Source organism: Fulmarus glacialis, unplaced genomic scaffold (assembly GCF_000690835.1).
Source record: "Fulmarus glacialis isolate BGI_N327 unplaced genomic scaffold, ASM69083v1 Scaffold48044, whole genome shotgun sequence".
NCBI classification, from domain to species: domain Eukaryota; kingdom Metazoa; phylum Chordata; class Aves; order Procellariiformes; family Procellariidae; genus Fulmarus; species Fulmarus glacialis.
In genome coordinates, this window is record NW_009208317.1 from 1 (window position 1) to 18,969 (window position 18,969).

Consider the following 18,969-nt stretch of genomic DNA (forward strand, 5'->3'; position numbering starts at 1 on the left):
AGGAGCCGGCTGGGCGCTCCCAGCCCCTGTACTCGCCCGCAGGGAGACCTCCCCCTCCACCACCCCCCCGGCCGTTAGTGGGCGGCTGAGGCGGGGTGGGCCGGGGGCTGGGCTAATAGCGATTTGAATAGCATTGCTTTTTTGGACCTGCCCCAAATCCATACAGTTATTACTCATTTGAGGTGATTTTTCACTGCTACTGATATCCGAGGCGATGCACTCCCTGCCTGCAGTTTAACTGAGTAGAAGTTAGTCTTGTGTCCCATCTTTGTAGTTGCCTACAAAAAACATTTAGCCTGGTCGTCTATGCCGGGAATGTCTCTTCAAATGTTCAGGAGGGCAGCCTGCTAAATTTGTGCTAAAATGGCTAATGTAACTGCCTTTAACAGGACTCCATGCATACTGTGTTGAGTTGCACGTGTAGAATTTTGAAATATTCTTTGTATATGTGTTTCATTTTAATGCAGCTGTTAAGATACCTTTAAGGAGAAAAATTTGATGCTTGCAAAAACAGATGCATTCATGAGACGTTTTAGGATGTGGTTTCATGGTACATCTAATTTGGTCTAGCTAGGTTGCAAATAAAAGGCAGGAGCAGTGCTTTTCTCACTACCTCCAGCCGTTTCCCTGCAACCATACGTAACGGTATTGCAAGTACGGAATGATTCAGTGTATTGGGGGCTGTCTCAGAGGAAAGGGCATATTTGCTTGTCAATTGATTTAGTTGTAGCGTGGAGCTATTCCTTGCCCTAGCTACGCCTACTCTGATCCCATCTGAAAGATCTAGCATCAATCAGTTGTTGCACATCCATAATGGCCTTTTTTCTGTATAGTATGGTAAAGATACAAAATATAAACCTTTTATTTATTTATTTATTTATTTTTTTTACTGTATTTTATAAAAGCTTATATTTTGAAGACAGAGAGAGAGAGATGTATTGCTGGAAGCAATATTACATTTTAAAAAACACAAGTAGGCAATACTGGTAATATTATTACAAGTTCTTAAATTTAATGGTAGTGAAGTTACTGAGTTATCAAGGGTCGTATCTTTAAATTTCTTAGTAAATTGCAAATCTCTTAATGAGTCTGTTTTTATGGTTTAAGACCAAATGACAGTCCAAATGGATTTGGCAACTGAAACACTTTAATCACAGATACATGCAATTTATGAATTGCACAACTGCCCTGTTCCACTGGAGGCGTGAGAAGCTCTAGAAGTGAAGTGGGCAGAGTTAGTGTAGCAGTTCAGCCATGCTATGCGTAGTCCTCAAGTAGAGTTGTGGGGTGTCCTGGGCTGTCTTCCCAAGTGTCACCATGCGTTACAGGATTGGGTAGAGAACTTGTTCAAATTGACATGGCACCTGCAGCTGGCTGTGGTCAGCGCTGGCATTCGCAGTCTGCTCCTCTGGAAGATTCTTGACACCTTTGCAGCTGTCACAGTGACTATCAGTTGTTTACACAGCAGATAGTCCTGTTACAGTAACTACGCTACTCCTTATTGCATAGGGTTAACTAAAGTTCATATGCTAACACTGTTGTTGAGTAGGCCTAACTGATGTGAACTGCTGTTGACACAGTTAAAAAACCTCTTTCCTTGTATTTTTAATAACAGCCACCATGGAAGTGACAACAGTTCAGGCCATTTTGCCATTAAGGTTTATGTCTAGTAACAGCATCATATATATGCTAATTGTTCAGATATGAAGGAGATAGCAGTATTCACGTTAGTGCCTGCATGTTTGCAAAGTATTCTAATAGTACTCCGTTGCTACTTCTGTGCAAATCTTGGAAAGAAAGGTCGTTGTGCCCTAGTAAGCCACTGGAGAGCAGAGTAGCGTCAAAAAAGTGCAGAAACACACTGGCTGTTGCAACAGGCTGCAAACATGCTTTCAAGAGGTAGAGAAGTTTGTGTCTGCAACCTGTATTATGGTTTATTTTTACCTAATAGTTGGGGGGGGGCATTAAAATAAACAGTCCATGTACGAATGGAGAATTAAACCAAAGTACGTTCCATAAATTGCTGTACTGTGCTTGTCTTCATCATTCCAGCTGCTAGGTTGTTCTATTGGAATTTTCTTTTCTTGTTTTGTTTCTACTACTTTGAAGTATTAAGATTATAACTTGTTATTTTAGTGGTTGCAAGTATGCTTTGTCATATTAACATCGGTGTATGTTTGGTTTTGTCCTGAGGTGGTTTAGGGGAATAATGGTCTTATATTTTGAGGAAAAACCTATAGTATGCTCAAGTGGACATAACATGGAGTGATAATCTTCACTGTAATTTTGAGATAATTTTCTGCTGAATTCTAATCTTATTATAGTGAATCTGAATGACCAATATAATTGACTGTTTAATGCAAAATACTACTCCCAGATATGAAACATACCTTCAACATTTGTTGTTCATTGTGCACTAATAATGGGCTTTTCAAAGTTATAAGTGTTTAGAACAGTAAGTTCTGTTTCAAATTGTTTTTCTTTTTATAAACTTGTGTAAGTTTGTTAAGCAGCCCTACATTGCACATCTCCAGAGCGTTTCTTGCTATTGAGAACTGCTTTTCAAATGAAAAAGGAAGTGTTCAACTGCAGAATTTGCTGTAGTAGATCTTTCTTGGTACTTAAACAAAGCATTGCAGTGATACTATTTTTTCTTAAGTTGTACTATGCTTGTGAATTAAGATTGTTACTTGAAAATCTTTTATGCTGTCTTTTATTTTGTTTTAAAATAGTGCTTATATTGTTATCTATGGATATATTTTTATAATTAAAGCCTATTCTGACTACAGTTGTCTTTATCTGCTTCCTTCCTTCCTCTCCACCCTCCAGAGCAGTACAACTAAATATGAGGCGATCAGCAGCTCCAAGTCAAGTGCTAGGAAATGTAGCCAAAAAGCCAAGGTTTATACCACCAGGAAAAAGTATCAAAGTTTGTCTCAAGAATGAAACTAAGGAGACGGACCAAGGAATTAAATTAAAGGAGGTAAACTGAACAGTGCACTAAAAAGTGTATTTGTTTGTACAGTGTTGTTACTAAAAGATAGCATCTGAGCTCACCACAAACAATCTCTGCTTAAATAATCAGTCTGTTCAGAATAGATTTTGATGCCTTTGCTTTTACTGCATTTGATCTTGCTTCTCAGGTAGGCTTCTCTTCACTCTTGTGAAGTGGATGCAGAAAAATGTTTTTCAAATAAAAAAAATCAATTAGTATTGAGCTCCAATACATTTCCAGTGTAGCTGAAGTATGGATTGCATCTTGGCGTGGGCTTTGTTGGATTCAAATGTTTGGAGTGCTTTGGCAAAAGCAGTTAAAAAACCAAGGTACTTAGTAATGAAATGCAAGTACATCAAGTTGCAGTTTTGCTGCAAGGAACTTTCTCTGAAACCTTTAATATCAACCAAAAAAAAGCATCACAATTTTTATTGATTTTATTTACAGAAGACTTCTATTAAATTCAATTCATTAACTACTTGCACAAGTGTTGTTTGGTATTGTGTGCATGCGCTTTTTGTTGTGAACACTGGGATGCATATATTTGTCTAGAGATGTATATATTTATGTAGATAGTTTGATAATGAGGATTAGCATCTATTAAGATCCCTTCTCGCTGCTATTTTCTGCATTTCTCTTCAACTGCGTGAAGGAAATGCTATTGTGAACTTGTTTCTCTTTTGCAGATAGAAGAGAAAGAGGAGAGTGCTTCATTGCTTTGTGAAATATATGGCCAGAATCAAAATGCAAACTTTACACAGTCTGTGGAGTCAACTGGAAAAGTAAAGACTACAAAAGCATGTTTCAGCGTTAATAAGTGTAGCAAGGTGGAAATGAAAACACGAAATACACCCAAAGCTGGTAAGAAGCTCTTTCTTATTTACTGCCATGTATCATAAGAGAATTTTAAAGCTTATGAGTGATATGCTACTTACTAAACTTTTAGGAAATTCTAATATTAGAGTCATGCAATGGTGGCATTATTTGGTGTTCTACTGGGTAGAGAGTGAAAGAAACAAACATTAAATGATTTTTTTTAAATAGAAAAGGAAAAAAAGTTGACATTGTAGAAGCCAGTTGGTAGTGCCGCCATTCAGGTGTGTGTCTTCCAGAAGAAAACTATAGTCAACTCACTCTAATCCAGAGTAGTATCAAGACGAGAGCTGGGATACCCTAAATAGTGGAAAAGCGTTGTAATTTGGAGACCTTGTTGGCCTTATGCAGAGAATGCTAACCACTCTGAGTAGAGTCACGTTTTTCAGAATTCATGAGGGTTTCTCTTCTTCAGTGCGAGATCTGAGCTGATGTCTTCAGTGTCTCCAGTGGGCACTCAAGGTTCAAGTATGGGCTGCTAACTCTAATGCAGCATCAGAGCAGAACTGGCTCTGTTCATTCATGTGTGTGCACTTACTCATTTGTTACCCTTGGTAATGAATATTACTGTGAAAAGCTAGGTGGTAAGCACTGCAAAGATACTGAAGTGTCTGAACTGTAGCAAATGCACTTTGATGGACCTGAACAACTCTGTGGGGGTGAGTGTCTTCGTTTCCCACTCTTCTTGTGCCCTGACCACAGATACAGTGCAGGGACGTTCTGTGTTGTGTGAATGCAGGTGTAGGACCTCAGGAGCTGAGAGCATCTTGAAAGCGTCGCACTTCAACTGGGTTACTAACATTGCTGGATGCAAATCACTCCTCTTGGAGCCAGCTCAGGCATTTCAACATCTGTCTTAGAGTTAATTCGCTGTTGTTTCCTCATTAGTGATTACATTGATAATGATCTTTGTTTTAGGGTTCATTTAATTGATAATACTTTTTTAAACCTCCAGACTCATTACACGGAGCATTTCATGACTGCTTATCACCTTGATTCCACAATGGTTGGAATTATAATTCAGAAGGCTTTAACAAAGTTATATTTAATTTTGTTTGTGATAAGAGCTGCTAAATCTGGAAGCCCGATAGAAGCAAAGTCGCCATAGCTCCGTGTCCCAAGGTCCAGCCTATAGTGAGGCTGAGCATGTATTCCCAATAGGCACGCATATGTACAGTACATATATACATATACACATGGCTGGTAGCATAGGCCAACACAGACAGGTAACACAGCACTCACGCAAACACAAGCAATGCCAATGGACACGTCCTGTTCCCCTCTCTAGCGGATCAGGGTGAAAGCCTGTTTGTGGAAAATGAATATACACGTATCTATTTATAGATATACACACCCACACACAGAATATAGATACCTCCAGTAACTGATTTGACACAGTCTATTCAGTAGCTGGCTCTTTGATTTGTTGAATACCCCAGCTGCTGGCACGTGGGCATGCGAACCACAAAGGCCCACAGCTCGCAGTCCAGTTGCTGGTACTCAAACCTGCGCTCCCACAGGTAAACACACTGTAGGTCCCTCCAGTAATTGGTCTACTTAGTAGCTGGCTCCTGGATCCACTGGTCTCCCAGTTGCCTTGTGCACAAGAGATGCGTACATACGAACATGTCTCTCTAGTAGCTAGACTTACCCATAGCCGACCCCGAGATACCCTGGTCTCTCCAGTAACTCGCTTGGACTTCCTCGTCCCTCTCAGACCCTCTGGTCTCTCCAGTATCTGGCCCAGACTCATGGCTGCTCTGATATCTGGCTCGCAAGCCTCTTATCCTACTTGCCAGCTAGTCCAGGTCGGTCTTTGCTAGCAATCACACACTGTCATATGTACCCAGGCAGAATGCATGGGCTCTGGCCTCTCCACTTGCTGGCACATCAGGTACCTGGGCCTTATGACCCACATGGTCCAGCTGCAGCAGCTCCAGCTGCTGGCATGTACACTTCCATACATGCTTATGCATGCAGAATAGAGTCTCTTCACCCAGGAAAATATTTATAAGTGTAGTTTAGTAAGAAGATAGGACAGACTGTGGCAATAGGGTGCAGAGCATTGCTGGACAAGCGTACTCACCAGTCACCTGTTTAAACTGGCCCCTTTTTGCCCTCCTTCCTGAACCACCTTCATCTGTCCCTGTCCCTTTTGCCTTTGTTTTTTTTCCCTTTAAAAATTTCATTATAAGCCTTATTTTATCTCCAAATGCTCCTGTAGCACCTTTTGAGTTCCAGGCCCCAGTAGGCAGCAACCCCCTTCATTCTGTAAGGTACTCTGGAGAGCCCTTTCCATTGACTCTTCTTGTTGGGTTTCACCCCAGAAAATAGGGGTTGATCAGTCCCCTGTGATAGCCCTAAGAGGATGGTGCCATTATCATGTTCGGTGACCCAGAGTATATGCATTCTGTTTAGCAGATCTAATGTGGGAAAATTCAGCCTCCTTATATGTCTTAAGTCCCTGTGGTCTTATGGCTTTTGTGTTTATCTGCTGCATGCTGTTACTTCCAGTTCTTCTGATGATGTTCATACTTGCAGAAAATTTTCAGTGTGTATGGGACAAGTTGTTTGAGTGGTCCTGCTTCCCTATAGGTACATCTGCAAAAATTTGTCTGCTGGTTCTGTCTAACAGTGCACTTGAAAGATAACTAGTGGATTTATTTCCAAAATAATCTTCCTGTGGCCTGGAGGGGAAATCAGCAGTCTTCCCAACAAAAAGTGTTGTGAAGTGGAAAAGATACTAAATGCTTTTTCAATATAATGAATTCCGGGTGCAGCTGGTATGGATTCTCTGTGATGACTTTAGAAAAATAACCAAGAAGTTGTAGAGTGTGACTGGGTGAGCTGTTTCTGTTGATGTTGTGCTGCTACCTTTCTGAGTGACTGAACAAGCCATTTTGTGCCAAAGCCTTTCTATGTCTGTAGAATGGGGCTAACCCTGCAAGTCTTTGTAAAGCTGCGATGAAATGTGGTATAAAATAAGGTTATCTAATGTCAATGTTAGTTATGGTCATCAGCTTCACTGGTGATGCAAGCACTGTACTGTGAAAACAATCCTGCATCGAGGGTCCATTAAACCTTAAGTAATTTCCTAATAACTTAGATTTTTCCAAGACAGCTTCTGCCTTTACGTCACTTTTGTCTGCTATTCATTACAGCTAATGTAGCAATTACGTAGATTGTGTAAACCATAACCTCCTTTGTAGTGTGAAATGAAATTGTTTTGTCAAAGTTGGTTTTGGTATGAAATTCAGAAGTAATGGAAACTAGTCGTGAAAGCCAGAGTCAGTTTGGGTTTTTTATTATAATTAATATTGTAATGGAATTATATCTGACTGCCAGTCTGTTCAACCAAAGAAGACTTCTCTGTTAAAGGGGCATTAAAATAATTTAAAGATTGAAAAAGTCTGTGTGTATACCTTATTTTGGTTTACTGTCTCTATATAATTTAATGCAGCTGATAAACTGTTTGTTAGCTTTATATCATGTTCAAAGCTGCTGTGTTTGGGTTTCCAGTGCAGCAGTGGAATGTGTAAATAAATACCCCAGTTTCCATTGAAATTCTTGTGAAACACCTGTGGACCACTGGACAACTGCACTGTTGATAGAGCTAATCTTTCTGAAACCCAGCCCCAAAAATGCTGCGCATTCTTTCAAAAAAACTTGTTATCTGACACATGGTGTCCATTTCCTGGAGTAGACAAGTGAGGATTTGATTAGATAGCATCAATCTAAAAATTATAGCATATCTGGCTTAAAAAATACTTACTTTTCTAGGGTTCTTTTCAAAATAAACTTTTTCCTAAAATTTCACTAATAAAAGTAAAGTGCAAGGGACTCTGAAGTTCTATGAGATGAGATATTTCTAAAGATGTTTTAATAAGATTGTAGCAACTGTTGTTGAGTGAAACCTATCTATGTGTTGTAATTTTAAGACAGATTTGGTGATATCCAGGTTTGAACTGTAAGACATTGAACATGCTGTTCAACAGGCAGTTTACTAATTGTGATTATGAGTTGTGAATACTGGAAAATAATGTATTCCCATAAATACATATCTTTGTAGGAAAATGAACTTTACTCCTGCTTTACGAATCAGTGTTTGCTTGTTTTTAAGAGGCAAAGAGCATGGCAATCTCTTGGGTACCTTTGTTTTGTATTCAGAATATAGTACTTATTGACACTGACAATAGATTGTGTGGAGGGGAGATAATTTATTTGACATTGTCATTGGTGCTTTTTCTCACATGCCTCCAGAGAATTCTATGAGATAAGTCTGCACGCTCTTTAAAACTGAAAGTTACTTTAACATTCCTAAACTATTTAACAGTAATTGAAAACAAAATTGTAAATGTGTTTAGAAGGATATTATGGCAGCTCTTAAAAGTCCTTGGTTTCTACTTGTCCTCATTACATTCTGAGGACCTATAAGCAATAACAAAAAAAATACAAATAATTTGAATTTGAAGAAACAATGGACAGGCAGATCTCTGAACTATACTTAGTATCTCGTCAATGTTGCTAGTAAGCAGGATTGGCCAGAACTGAAGTTTTTACCTACACTGCTTTCTTCAACTTAATGTTTTTAATATTTTTTTAAAATTTGTATAAAACATACATAATTTAATTTATGCTTATTATCTGAGTTTACAGCTTGCTTTCTGTTGGTATTTTTAATCTAGGAGAATGCTGCTCTTTTTTCCTTTGGGCTTACTATATCGTGTGTGGAAGTGAATAGCTCTTTCACCTGCATACTTAGACACAAGATTCTAGTTGGACTGAGATTTCATTGTTTGAACCTGATGTTGGTGAACAGAAAAGCTGCATATAGAGTCTCATTCTGTTACAGCTCACCTCCTGTTTGGTTTTTGGTTCAGGAGTACTTTGTCTTTCATCCATCACTAACATCTGTTAATGCATCTTCCTAGAGGAACTTTGTCAGAACTAATACTCAAATACTGTCTTTGAGCTAACAAGGCAGACAGATTGTAACTGTATTTCATAACAGGGTTAATGTGTTCACCGTATGTCTCTCAACAGATATTTTTGAATGTTTTTCATGCCTATGATATTAACTGTATTTATTATTTGCATATAGTTTTGAATATATTTTCTCTATCTTCTCTGGAATGTTAATGTTTACTGAGTACATTGGTCTATAAGGTTTAGACTCTTCGCTCATTTAAATCAGTTTTATTTTCATAATAGGAATGTTTGTTGGCTCCTTCAGCTTTCTAGAACATTGTTACAGGTTAGTCTGATACCTCCTGTCACTTGATATGAATAAAAACCCTCTTAACCAATAAATTTGAGTATTATAAGAGAAAATTCACTTTTCATTCAGTTACGACAGTAGCAATCAATTGTCTGTGGCTTTTAATCATTAAGGATTAAAAAATGTTATTTTCAGGATTTGTCATATTGTCTGATTTCAGTCTAACTGCCTACTTTTGGTTTCTAGATAACCCAACTAAAAACATTCAGGCCTGACATCTCATAATGAAGCATGTTATTGCTAGAATTACTTGGATATCTGCAAAAGTAGAAGTATTAATTGTAATTTCTGTTACTGCATTCATTTCTATTATTGCACTTCACAGATTCAACTGGAAAAGATATTCCAGTCAGGAGCATTTTTACTGTCTGTCTATTTTAGTGGTAGAGTTGTATGAATAGCTGCAGTTCAGTAGGCCCCTCAAATATTTTTATGTTGGTAAAGCAATTAAGTCTTTGGGTAAAAGATACTGCATAAACATCTGCATAAGCATAAAGCTCTTAATAATAACTAAGTACTGTAAGTTACTGGATGCCTGAGTGCAAATAATTTATTACAGCATTGTTTGCAAGTTAGATTTTACAAGTTGGTAAATTTTATCACTTCTTATTCAAAATAGTATCAAATTACTTTGCTAGCTCTTTATGATTTAAAATGACCTCCTTGCCCCTGCAGTGCTATAGACAGAATAGTCTATAATAGTGAATAGACAAATGAATAGACAAGCTGTTTCTAAATTCAGGATAGTTTCTTTACTGTTTAGGTGTCATCTGTACCTGTTTGGTCAGTTCATCTCAGAAGATGGGGATTGGTTAAGAAAACTAGACTAATGTAAATGTATCAGAAGATAAGTTGTCCGTATCTCTGATCTGACACTGGTTCCAGAATTGTACATTTATACATCAACCATGATAGGTATACATGTAAATTGTCACCTATTGGCCCAGTACCTCACTGCACAGCAGTCAATGTGTTGCAGGTAGACTTCTCACTGAGACTTCTGTGATTATTTAGCCCTAGATGGCTTGCGTTTTCTGGTCTGCAGCTTTGAGACTCTGGCATCTCCTCAGGACAACACCTTTTGCTTGGTGCTCTTCCTTGGGATGTGAGATGATGTCTTCTACTTTGCTGCTGGAATAAGACCTTCCCTAGCATTTCCCCAGCTGATTATTCACACTCAGGTCTCCCCTTGGCTGTGGCCATGCATTGTTTTCAGTTATGCATGGAGATGGTATGATAGGAAAGCAGGGAACAGTATTTTAGCAAAGTAACTTTACTACTGTAATCTTAAAGTGTTCAAAACTCTCAGGAATTTAAAAAAAAACAAAAAAGAAAAAAAAAGAGAGAGGTTCTTTACTCATCTGTCATTGCTTGTTCTCATGACTCTTCAGGGGTTTTTGGTTTTGGTTTTTTTGGGTCTGTTGGTTTTTTTTTTTCCTTTCCTCTTCCTATAGATTCATCACCTTCTGTGTGGTAGTGACCAGAACTATCTACCCTGAATAGAACACTGTCTTCAAGGGCTTCTATTTCTGTGCTCAGAAGCACCAAATGCAGCAGCCATGACTTCCCTACTTCTTTAATTTTAAAGTCTGTCAGGGGAGAAACCGTTCCTGGATTGTAGCACTAGTGAGATAACTTGGAGTCAGCTGCCATAGACAGAAAGCAAGCAAACGAATATTGTATGCTTAGGTAATACACTAGCCTGTTGAAGAAGTTCAGATCCCTAACCAGTGTTAACTTGGGCTGCCCACCAGTTGAGCGGTAAGATACGCTGTGGTAATAGAATTAGCAACCAAGAGTGAGATAGGAAGAAGGAACTTAAACCAGCTACACCACCAAAGGCAGCATATCGTACAATGTTCAGTGACCGCAAAGCTGCTTTTCTAGATGGAGTAGCCATCTGCAATGCAGTATAATAGGTTGCTGTAAAACAAATCCAGACTTGCATAATTCTAGGGTGATATTTCCAGAGTTAGTACAACATAATTTATAATTTGATATGATCATATCTTGCTGTCATGTGAATAACTAGGCTTTACGTAATGACAGATGATATAACCAGGATATTCACACATTTGAGAAAAGGCTAGTGAATTGACAGTGAAATACCCTTTTCATTTGTCCTAGTTAAGTGTGCTCTGATATCTGTATTTGAACTAATGGAGATAATGAAGGAGAGGGGAAGGAAACCAAAAATCAGAAGTGTATTACATGGTCAGAAAATAAAGAAAACCAGACTTATATTAGATATAAGATATTCCACATTTTCCAAAAAGTTGGAGGAATTAAAGTGAAAGTTTTGCAGTAGTAACTTGCTTATTGAACAGAACTGTTGTTGCTTCCTTACAATGAAAAAAATATAAATTTTGTTAGGTTATTTAGAGTGGTGATATAACTGCTATTGAAGAGAGCGGTGCTGCTTGTAAAGATAATAATCTTTTATATATTTTTCTTTAAACTTGTTAAGTTATTTAAAATTAACATTTGTAAACAAGATAAAAAGATTTAAATACTCTTTCTTGTGCAGAGGCAGAGACCTAATATTGAAACTGCAGATATAAAGGAAACTCCCTGTTCCAAGGAGCAGCAGGGGATGTATTGGGAAATGAACTTACTATCCCAATATATTTATTATCATTTAGCTCCCGGGAGTTGCATGCAAACATACAGCATATAGTCTGCAATATATAGAAAATGAAATAATCTAATACTGTAACTTTAAAAATGAGGAACTTAGCAAATACTCTGTATAGAGACTATTTTCCAAGGATTCAGGTTTAGCAGTAGTAATTCTTTCAGTTTCCGTATTCATTCTAAGGGAAGTTGTACACATAGTTTCTTCTTATTTTCTTCCCAGTTATCAAAATTTATTATCAGGCTGTGTGTGTGTAAGGAGTGAAGATGGGCAAAAGATAAATGCATGGCTATTCTAAATTTCTCAGCTGCTTTTCTTTTCCACTGTCCCACCCTTTGGTTTGGGGTGTGGGGTTTGGTTTCTTCCTCTCCCAGCCCAATAGATACAAAGGTGGATTTAAGGGAAGATGGAGAGAATGTAGCTATCATGTGGAGGGACAAGAAATGCCTTATTGAAGGGAACTGGAAGGTTTTTTTGAGCTATCATGAGTATTATTACAGACTTGGCCTGGATCTCTTCAAAGATAGTCGCCAAATCTTTCTGTGGCTATGCTCATTGTTTGGATCCCCTTTGTTGCCATGCCAGCGTAACTAGAGTTCAGTCCCAGTTTTTGGCTTTGGGCCTTAAGTCTTCCCCTGAAACAAAAGCTTTGTCACAATATGACTTTCCTAAAATCAACAAGATAATGGTAAGATGATTATCTCACTATCCTCAAAATACCCGCTAAGCAAAATTAGAAGAATGGAGAAAGCTGCCCCTATGTCAAATGCAGGGAATAGTGCATGGGGAAGTATTTTGAGGTTAGTATTTAAAAGCATAATCTCAAAAATTTTCATCTCTCTGAAAAGATGGGAGAATTGCAGAAACTTGGCTTCTCTTACACCATTTCTTTTTCTAGAGGCTATCTTGCTAATGGGGATTTAAGAATTTAAGCAAAATAGCCTGAGAAAATCATAATTTTAAATCTTTCTGTATTTCTCAGCTGCTTCTGACGAGTCATCAAAAAGCTTGTTGGAAGAGAGGATCAGAGAAGATACAGCATGTATTAGGAACTGGACACACTTCTGAATTTGTGAAGAATGGTGCTCTTAGCTTTTCTTTTTTTAAGGACGTGACTTAGAAAGTGAAGAGCTAATTCATGGTGCTGTATAGTCACTTAATATTATAATTTAGAGTCCTGTAGCTTTAAGCCAAACTTAGTTTGAAGGATGGTTACAGATCTGAATGTGTGGGCCCTGGAATGTCAGACTGAGATGAAGATAAATTCTTTAAAATTTGGCATGGGGTTCATTTTAGTTGTCTAATTTGAATATTTCCCATTTCAATGGGCTAAATGTCAAGGGAATGCCTTACATCAGCAGAGGGGACAGAAGTGTAGTTAGCTTTTATGCTTGGAATTTTAGCTGATAAGAGCTCTGGAGTAGGCGATGTGTAATTCAGGCTAGTTTCAGTAAGTGGTGTAAAGGTAATAATTATATCATTAACTTCTGTGTTTTCTGTGCTTGTCATGAGATACATGCACCCTTGTTCTTGCAGCAGTTGCAAGAACTGACTGTTAGATGTTAGAAGTTAATACTTGCTAGATGGTGAACACAGAAATAGATGCAGAAAAAAAGAGGTAAAGCTTCCCCTTGTTCTCCTTGCCCCCAATGCAGGACAGAGGTTTAGAAATGTTTAGAAATAATTGTGCAGGAGAAAGGAAAGGAGTGGTCTGAGAGGTTCAGGTACAGCAAGGATAAGAACAAGAAAGTGCAAAATTGATGGTGAAAGCGTTGATGAAGATGAGAAAAAAAAATCAAATGAATGAGAAAGCTATTTGAAACACAACTTAAATGATCTAAAAGTATTTCTAAAAAGTCCGGAGAGAATGTATTTAAGCACTGTAACTTCCAGGTGAAGTCGTCTTGCAACTTTGGTTCACAAAACTTTGTCATCCTCAACCCTCTCCATAATGAGTAATGCCTGCAACACTTAGTTTTGGAGATTACCCATGAAACAAAAGGTCTATGAGAGACCTTTGGATTGAAAACTTTCTCACCCACCCTTTGCTGCAGCAGGCTCTTAAGACAGGGAGATCGAATGACTTGGCACTGTCTTGCTGTCATATCAGTAAAGAGGACTATATGATGACCTAATGGAACTTTTGCAGCCCTTCCTACCTATAGACGCTCTCAAGTCATCTTATGCAGCTGCCAAATTCATTTGCAAGAGTGAGCAACTGCCTCAATACTTGCCAAATGTTTCCGCTGCCAGTATACCCCAATATACTGCCAGTATGTTCAGTGATGTGTAACATAGCCCATCCTAGCTGCTGAATCTTCTTGCAGTTTCTCATAAGCACAGGGGTATCAGGGTTTCACTTCAGCTTTGATTCAAATCTTGCAATCGTCCTCTTGTTCTTATGATTTTCAGGCTCCTAGGTGATTGCAAGTGCTAAACCCAGGTCTCTGCAGAGCGAGTTTGCTTGCACATTATTAAATAAGAACAGATGTCCTTCAGACTTATTTTGAGACTACCACTTTGCGGGCAGAGCACCTTCCCAGAGTTTAGCAATCCTTTATCTGTTGATTTGATATTTTTTCCATGAGAAGGTCCCAGCCTGAATCACTTAAGCCAGTGTCATTCCCTTCAACATTCAAATTTGCTGTCTAATCCAAACTACATCTTTCAAGATACGTTCTTTCTTAGGGCATCCTTAATTATCTCAGATGTTTTTTGTCTTTGAATCATGTACCTTATAGTGATTTTTTTTTTTTTTTTTAAGTCTGTCATGGAGAGATTCTTCCTCAGTTCTGTGTGACAAAGGATCCTTCCTCTCCCTCCATCCAAGATGCCCCCCCGATTTAAGACATTCTCCTTTACAGGGTGTTCTGTCTCATAATGTGCCTAAATTTACATGGGCCACTTGATGCAGTTATTGGCCATGTCACTTGTAAAATTTGGGTCCATTGAGCTTTTTCAGCAATTCATAGTCATTTGGCTACTTTAATCCCTGACTGTATTATAGCTGTGATTCATTCATCTCTTGATAGCTCTCCAAGATGTACTATTTATATCATTTTTTTGGTATTAATTCTAGACTTTTCCACAGCAAAAACCTGAACTTACCTGTGACCTGTAGTTTTGAGTCTTATTTGCCAACTGCTGTAGTTCTGCAACCTGTAATCATGCTAATTTTCCTTTCCCTAGAAAAATACTCTGATCTACTCTCACAGCTCCCATTTTTCATGAACTTCCAATTACAAAGATTTCATCCACTTGAAAACTGCGTTTTTAAATATTAACATTTAAATTGGGAGGCATCTAGTTTTTTTAGAGGAAAGAATCAAGTAAATTAAAAAAAAATGCTGAATCCAAGCCTTTTTTCTTTTCAGAATTCTGAGTAGATTAGTGAATTCCACCTTGAAAATACGAAGGAATAATGAGCTGTACCTTGCACATAGGATTAAAACAGGAGGTATAGAAGGCAGTGAAATGACATGATGGGTGCATGTATGACTATTTTCTTCAGCAGTGACCAGAATTTCCTCCTTGCTACCTGTGGTTTGCTGTCCCCTCAGTTACGCTAATACAAGTTTTTGCAGGGTGCATTGCAAACCATATTCCTAAAATGATCCAGATAGAGTCTGAAGAAGCTTTTAAAATGTATTTCTTTTGTGCGAGTTGTTTATCCTGTGGCATACTGGGTCAGGGAACTGCTGGTGGTTAAAATTAACCCAGCTCAGAAAAAAATATTAATTTGCAGATAAATCAGTTCCCTGATCTGACTTGCTCAAAAGATTTTTGAGTGCTCATATCAGCACAGTGAAGGAGCAGGAACATGACAGCGTTGGGGGGAGGCAGAAATTCCTGTTTTGGCAATGTCCCACATTTATGTTGACTTAAACCAATCTTTAAACTCTATGCTTGCCCCAAAAAAAAAAGAAATTGATTAGTCTGTAGTTGGATCATCTCCCTGAACTGGCTGTGCACTGTGTTGCATAAGTGCTGGTGTTGGTGTAAGGTGTAGGATGAAGGGTGAACTGCAGCAACATTTCTTTTTTTGTAATTGTCTTGGAACTACACCTATTGTTTTAGCTCAAAGAAGTCTATAAGTAACATTAATATCCAGGCTTCTCACCTTCTGTGATTTCTCATCCAAGTACTGATATGACCTTAGGCTGATGAGCAGAGCTATTTTAAAAAGGAAAAAAAAAAAAGAAGGAAAAAATCTTGGTTGGCAGCCAGCTTCGTTTTTACAAGAGTTATTTTACACTCCTGCAGAACAATATGTAATTCAGACTGATTCCTTCAGGCACTTGCTCAAAAGAAATCTTTGTAGCGGTATTTTGCTATAATTGCATTAGTGTGGAAACTTGGTCTCTCTAGCAACATTAAGCAGTAGGGTGATGAAGTAATACAAGTTTAAATAGGTCTACATTAGGAGTTGCTGCATCTGGTAGCCCAGTATAGAGGAGACTGCTGCAGCTCCTTGTAGCCAAGTCCAGCCTGCAGTGAGGCTGATGTATTCCCAAGAGGCGTGCACGCATGCACGCACACTATACATATATTTGGCCAGCCATACAGAAAACATAGCATTCGCACAAACACAAGCAGCATCAATGGCCTTATCCTTCACCTTCACTGGCTGACTGGGATGAAAGCCCGTTTGTGGAAAATACATACGTATACCATATGGATCCCTCCAGCAAGTGGCCTTACACTCTTACTCTGCTCAGTAGCCGGTCCCTGGATCCCCTGGTCTCCCAGCTGCCTCACAAACCTGCACTGGGTCTCTCTGGCAGCTGGTCTGGATTTATGACCTTACCAGTGGCCAGTCCCCAGGTGTCCTGGTCCCTCCAGTAGCCAAATCTCAGACCTTCTGGTCTCTCCAGTATCTGGCCTGGACTCATGGTTCCTCCAGTTCTTGGCTCCCAAGCCTCTTACCCAACTTGCTGGCTAGTCTGGCTTGGTGTCTGCCAGCGATCACACATTGACATAGGTACCAAGGCAGTATGCATGGGCTCCGGCCTCTCTGCTTGCTGTCACCCCAAGCACCCGGGCCTCTGTAACCCGTGGTACAACTCCAGTTGCTGGCGTGTACACATCCGTGCAGTCATGCACACAGAGCAGAGATTCCCCTCACCCAGGAAAATAGTTGTAAGTGTAGTTTAACAAGAAGATAGGACAAACTGCAGTGATCAGGCACTGGACAACTGTCCTGAGCAGCCACCTGTTTACATGCACCTGGCCCCTTTTATCCCTTTTTTCCCCAGTATTTTCCTGTGCTTGTTCTGTCCCAAACCACTTTCATCTCTCCCTTTTCTTGCCTTTGGTTCTTCCTCTAAATATCCTGTACTATGCCTTCTGCAATCCCAAAATACTCTTCCTGGCATCTCATAATGAGTCCCCTACCCCAGTGGGCAGTAACCCCCCTCCTTCAGTCTGCAAGGTGATCTAGAGAGAGCCTCTCCTGTGGACTCGTCCCTCTGGGTCTCACCCCCAGCCCACTGGGCTGCTCGTGTTTCTGACAGCCCTGGGAGCAGCCGGACTGAGGGCTCAGTTTCTTTCATTTGGCTTATTGGGGTTCCTTGCCTGACACTTCATCTGTGTTCTTTGTGTCCGTGGGGAGGAGCCTGCAGTCACACAACCTAACACCGATTTCTTTCTTTTTGTCACTAAAAAGTCTAGAGACTGGGCACTACACAACTGCTTCAACATCAGAAGGTACCACGTAGGCTCGCCTCTGACTCAGTTCTGATAGTGCCAGCAGCCTAAACTATCTGAGGCATATTCCTTTTTTATCTTTATTTTTTTGACAGTTACTGAAGAATAACCAAGTGCATCAATTTTAAAAAAAAAAAAAAAAAGATAACCACCAGCTTTCTACTCTTAATATTAGTAAAGAGCAAAGTGCGGGGAAATAGGGAGGGATTCGGTGTTTAAAAGTGATGGTTCTCATACAGTGCTTGTAACCACATGAGTATTTTGTTTCTCAAATTCTAGTGTAATGGGCTTCAGACTATAAAATGCTTTATTTAATCTTGGCTTGAAAGAAGTTCCAGCGAAGTGGACTGGTCGCAGTTTTGTTAGGTGGTACAGACAAGCCAAGTCTCAGAAATGGTGCCAAACGTGCTTGTTGTTCTAAACTCTAATTGATTTTTAGCAGTTAAAAGTCTCCCTTTGTTTAGTTTGAATTTCTTGTTTTGAATACAGCTTGTGTCTGCTTTAGTTTTTTTCCCCTTAGAGCAAACAAGTTTATACCTAGATCTTTATAGCCTTAAGATATTTCAAACTATAATTAGATTTTTCTTTCCTTCACCCCCCTTCCAGGCTCCCTTGTCTTCAAGGCTGAACATGTTAAGCTTGAAGCTGTTGCCACTATCTCAAACGGTGTTTGTTTCCACCCTCCGGACTCTTTCAGTCGTGTACGTCATTTTTCAAACTTAGTTTTTGCTTTTTGTATTTGAGAGCACCTTTCCTTACATCTGCAGGTTTTTCTCTTTCTCCGATTTGTTGATTTAGTTTAGACCACAGAAATTGAGAGGCTTGCGTGCATTTTTATGTGAAGACTTGGTTTAAGGTGATACGTTTTCGAGCAAGCATTAGAAATGCACGCGCACAGCATGCCCATCTTGTTAATAAAAATCAGATTTTTATCCTGAAAGAACGCCTGGAAGTATTATTATAAAAGTAGGTTGTTTCGTGGTGGATATGATGAAAATGCCAGTACCCGCACGCTATAATGCACTCAGTAAATCTGTCACGATTGACTGTAGCCTTTATTGCCTGCAGCCCCGGCGTTAGATCATGCCGTTTCCCGGTCCCGGCGGACCGAAGGGCGATGACACGCACAGGCGCTGCGAGGCAGGCGTGTGTTCGCAGGGCACAGCTGCGGGCCGAAGTTACAATAAAAAGCCGATTCAGCGCCGGCGTTCGGGGCCGGCTCGCTGGCGTTTTGCGGCTGCTCCTGCTGGCGTCGGAGGCTCGGCCGCCGGGAGGAGCGGCCTCTTTAAGAAGCCCCCGTGTCGGTAGCCGGAGCGGGCTGCCGAGTGCAGGAGAAGCTCAGCTTTACTGCGAAGCCCGCGCCTGAGTGTAACCTAACCGGCTGGAGGATATGCCGCCCCTGATTGACAGCAGGACCAGCATTATGCAAATGGCGCCGGGGAGCGCGGCGGCGGCCGGGGGCTCTGTCAGGGAGCTCTCTAC

At 39.7% G+C, this 18,969-nt stretch overlaps 1 protein-coding gene across 1 annotated transcript; it reads left to right on the plus strand.

Annotated features, from left to right (window-relative positions):
* Positions 1-2,845: 2,845 nt before the first annotated feature.
* LOC104075797 (DNA repair and recombination protein RAD54B-like) lies at positions 2,846-17,596 on the plus strand. Its single transcript, XM_009576435.1, has 3 exons — positions 2,846-2,983; positions 3,682-3,856; positions 17,583-17,596. The coding sequence occupies exons 1-3, from the start codon at positions 2,846-2,848 to the stop codon at positions 17,594-17,596; spliced, it is 327 nt and encodes a 108-aa protein (XP_009574730.1).
* The last annotated feature ends 1,373 nt before the right edge of the window (positions 17,597-18,969 follow it).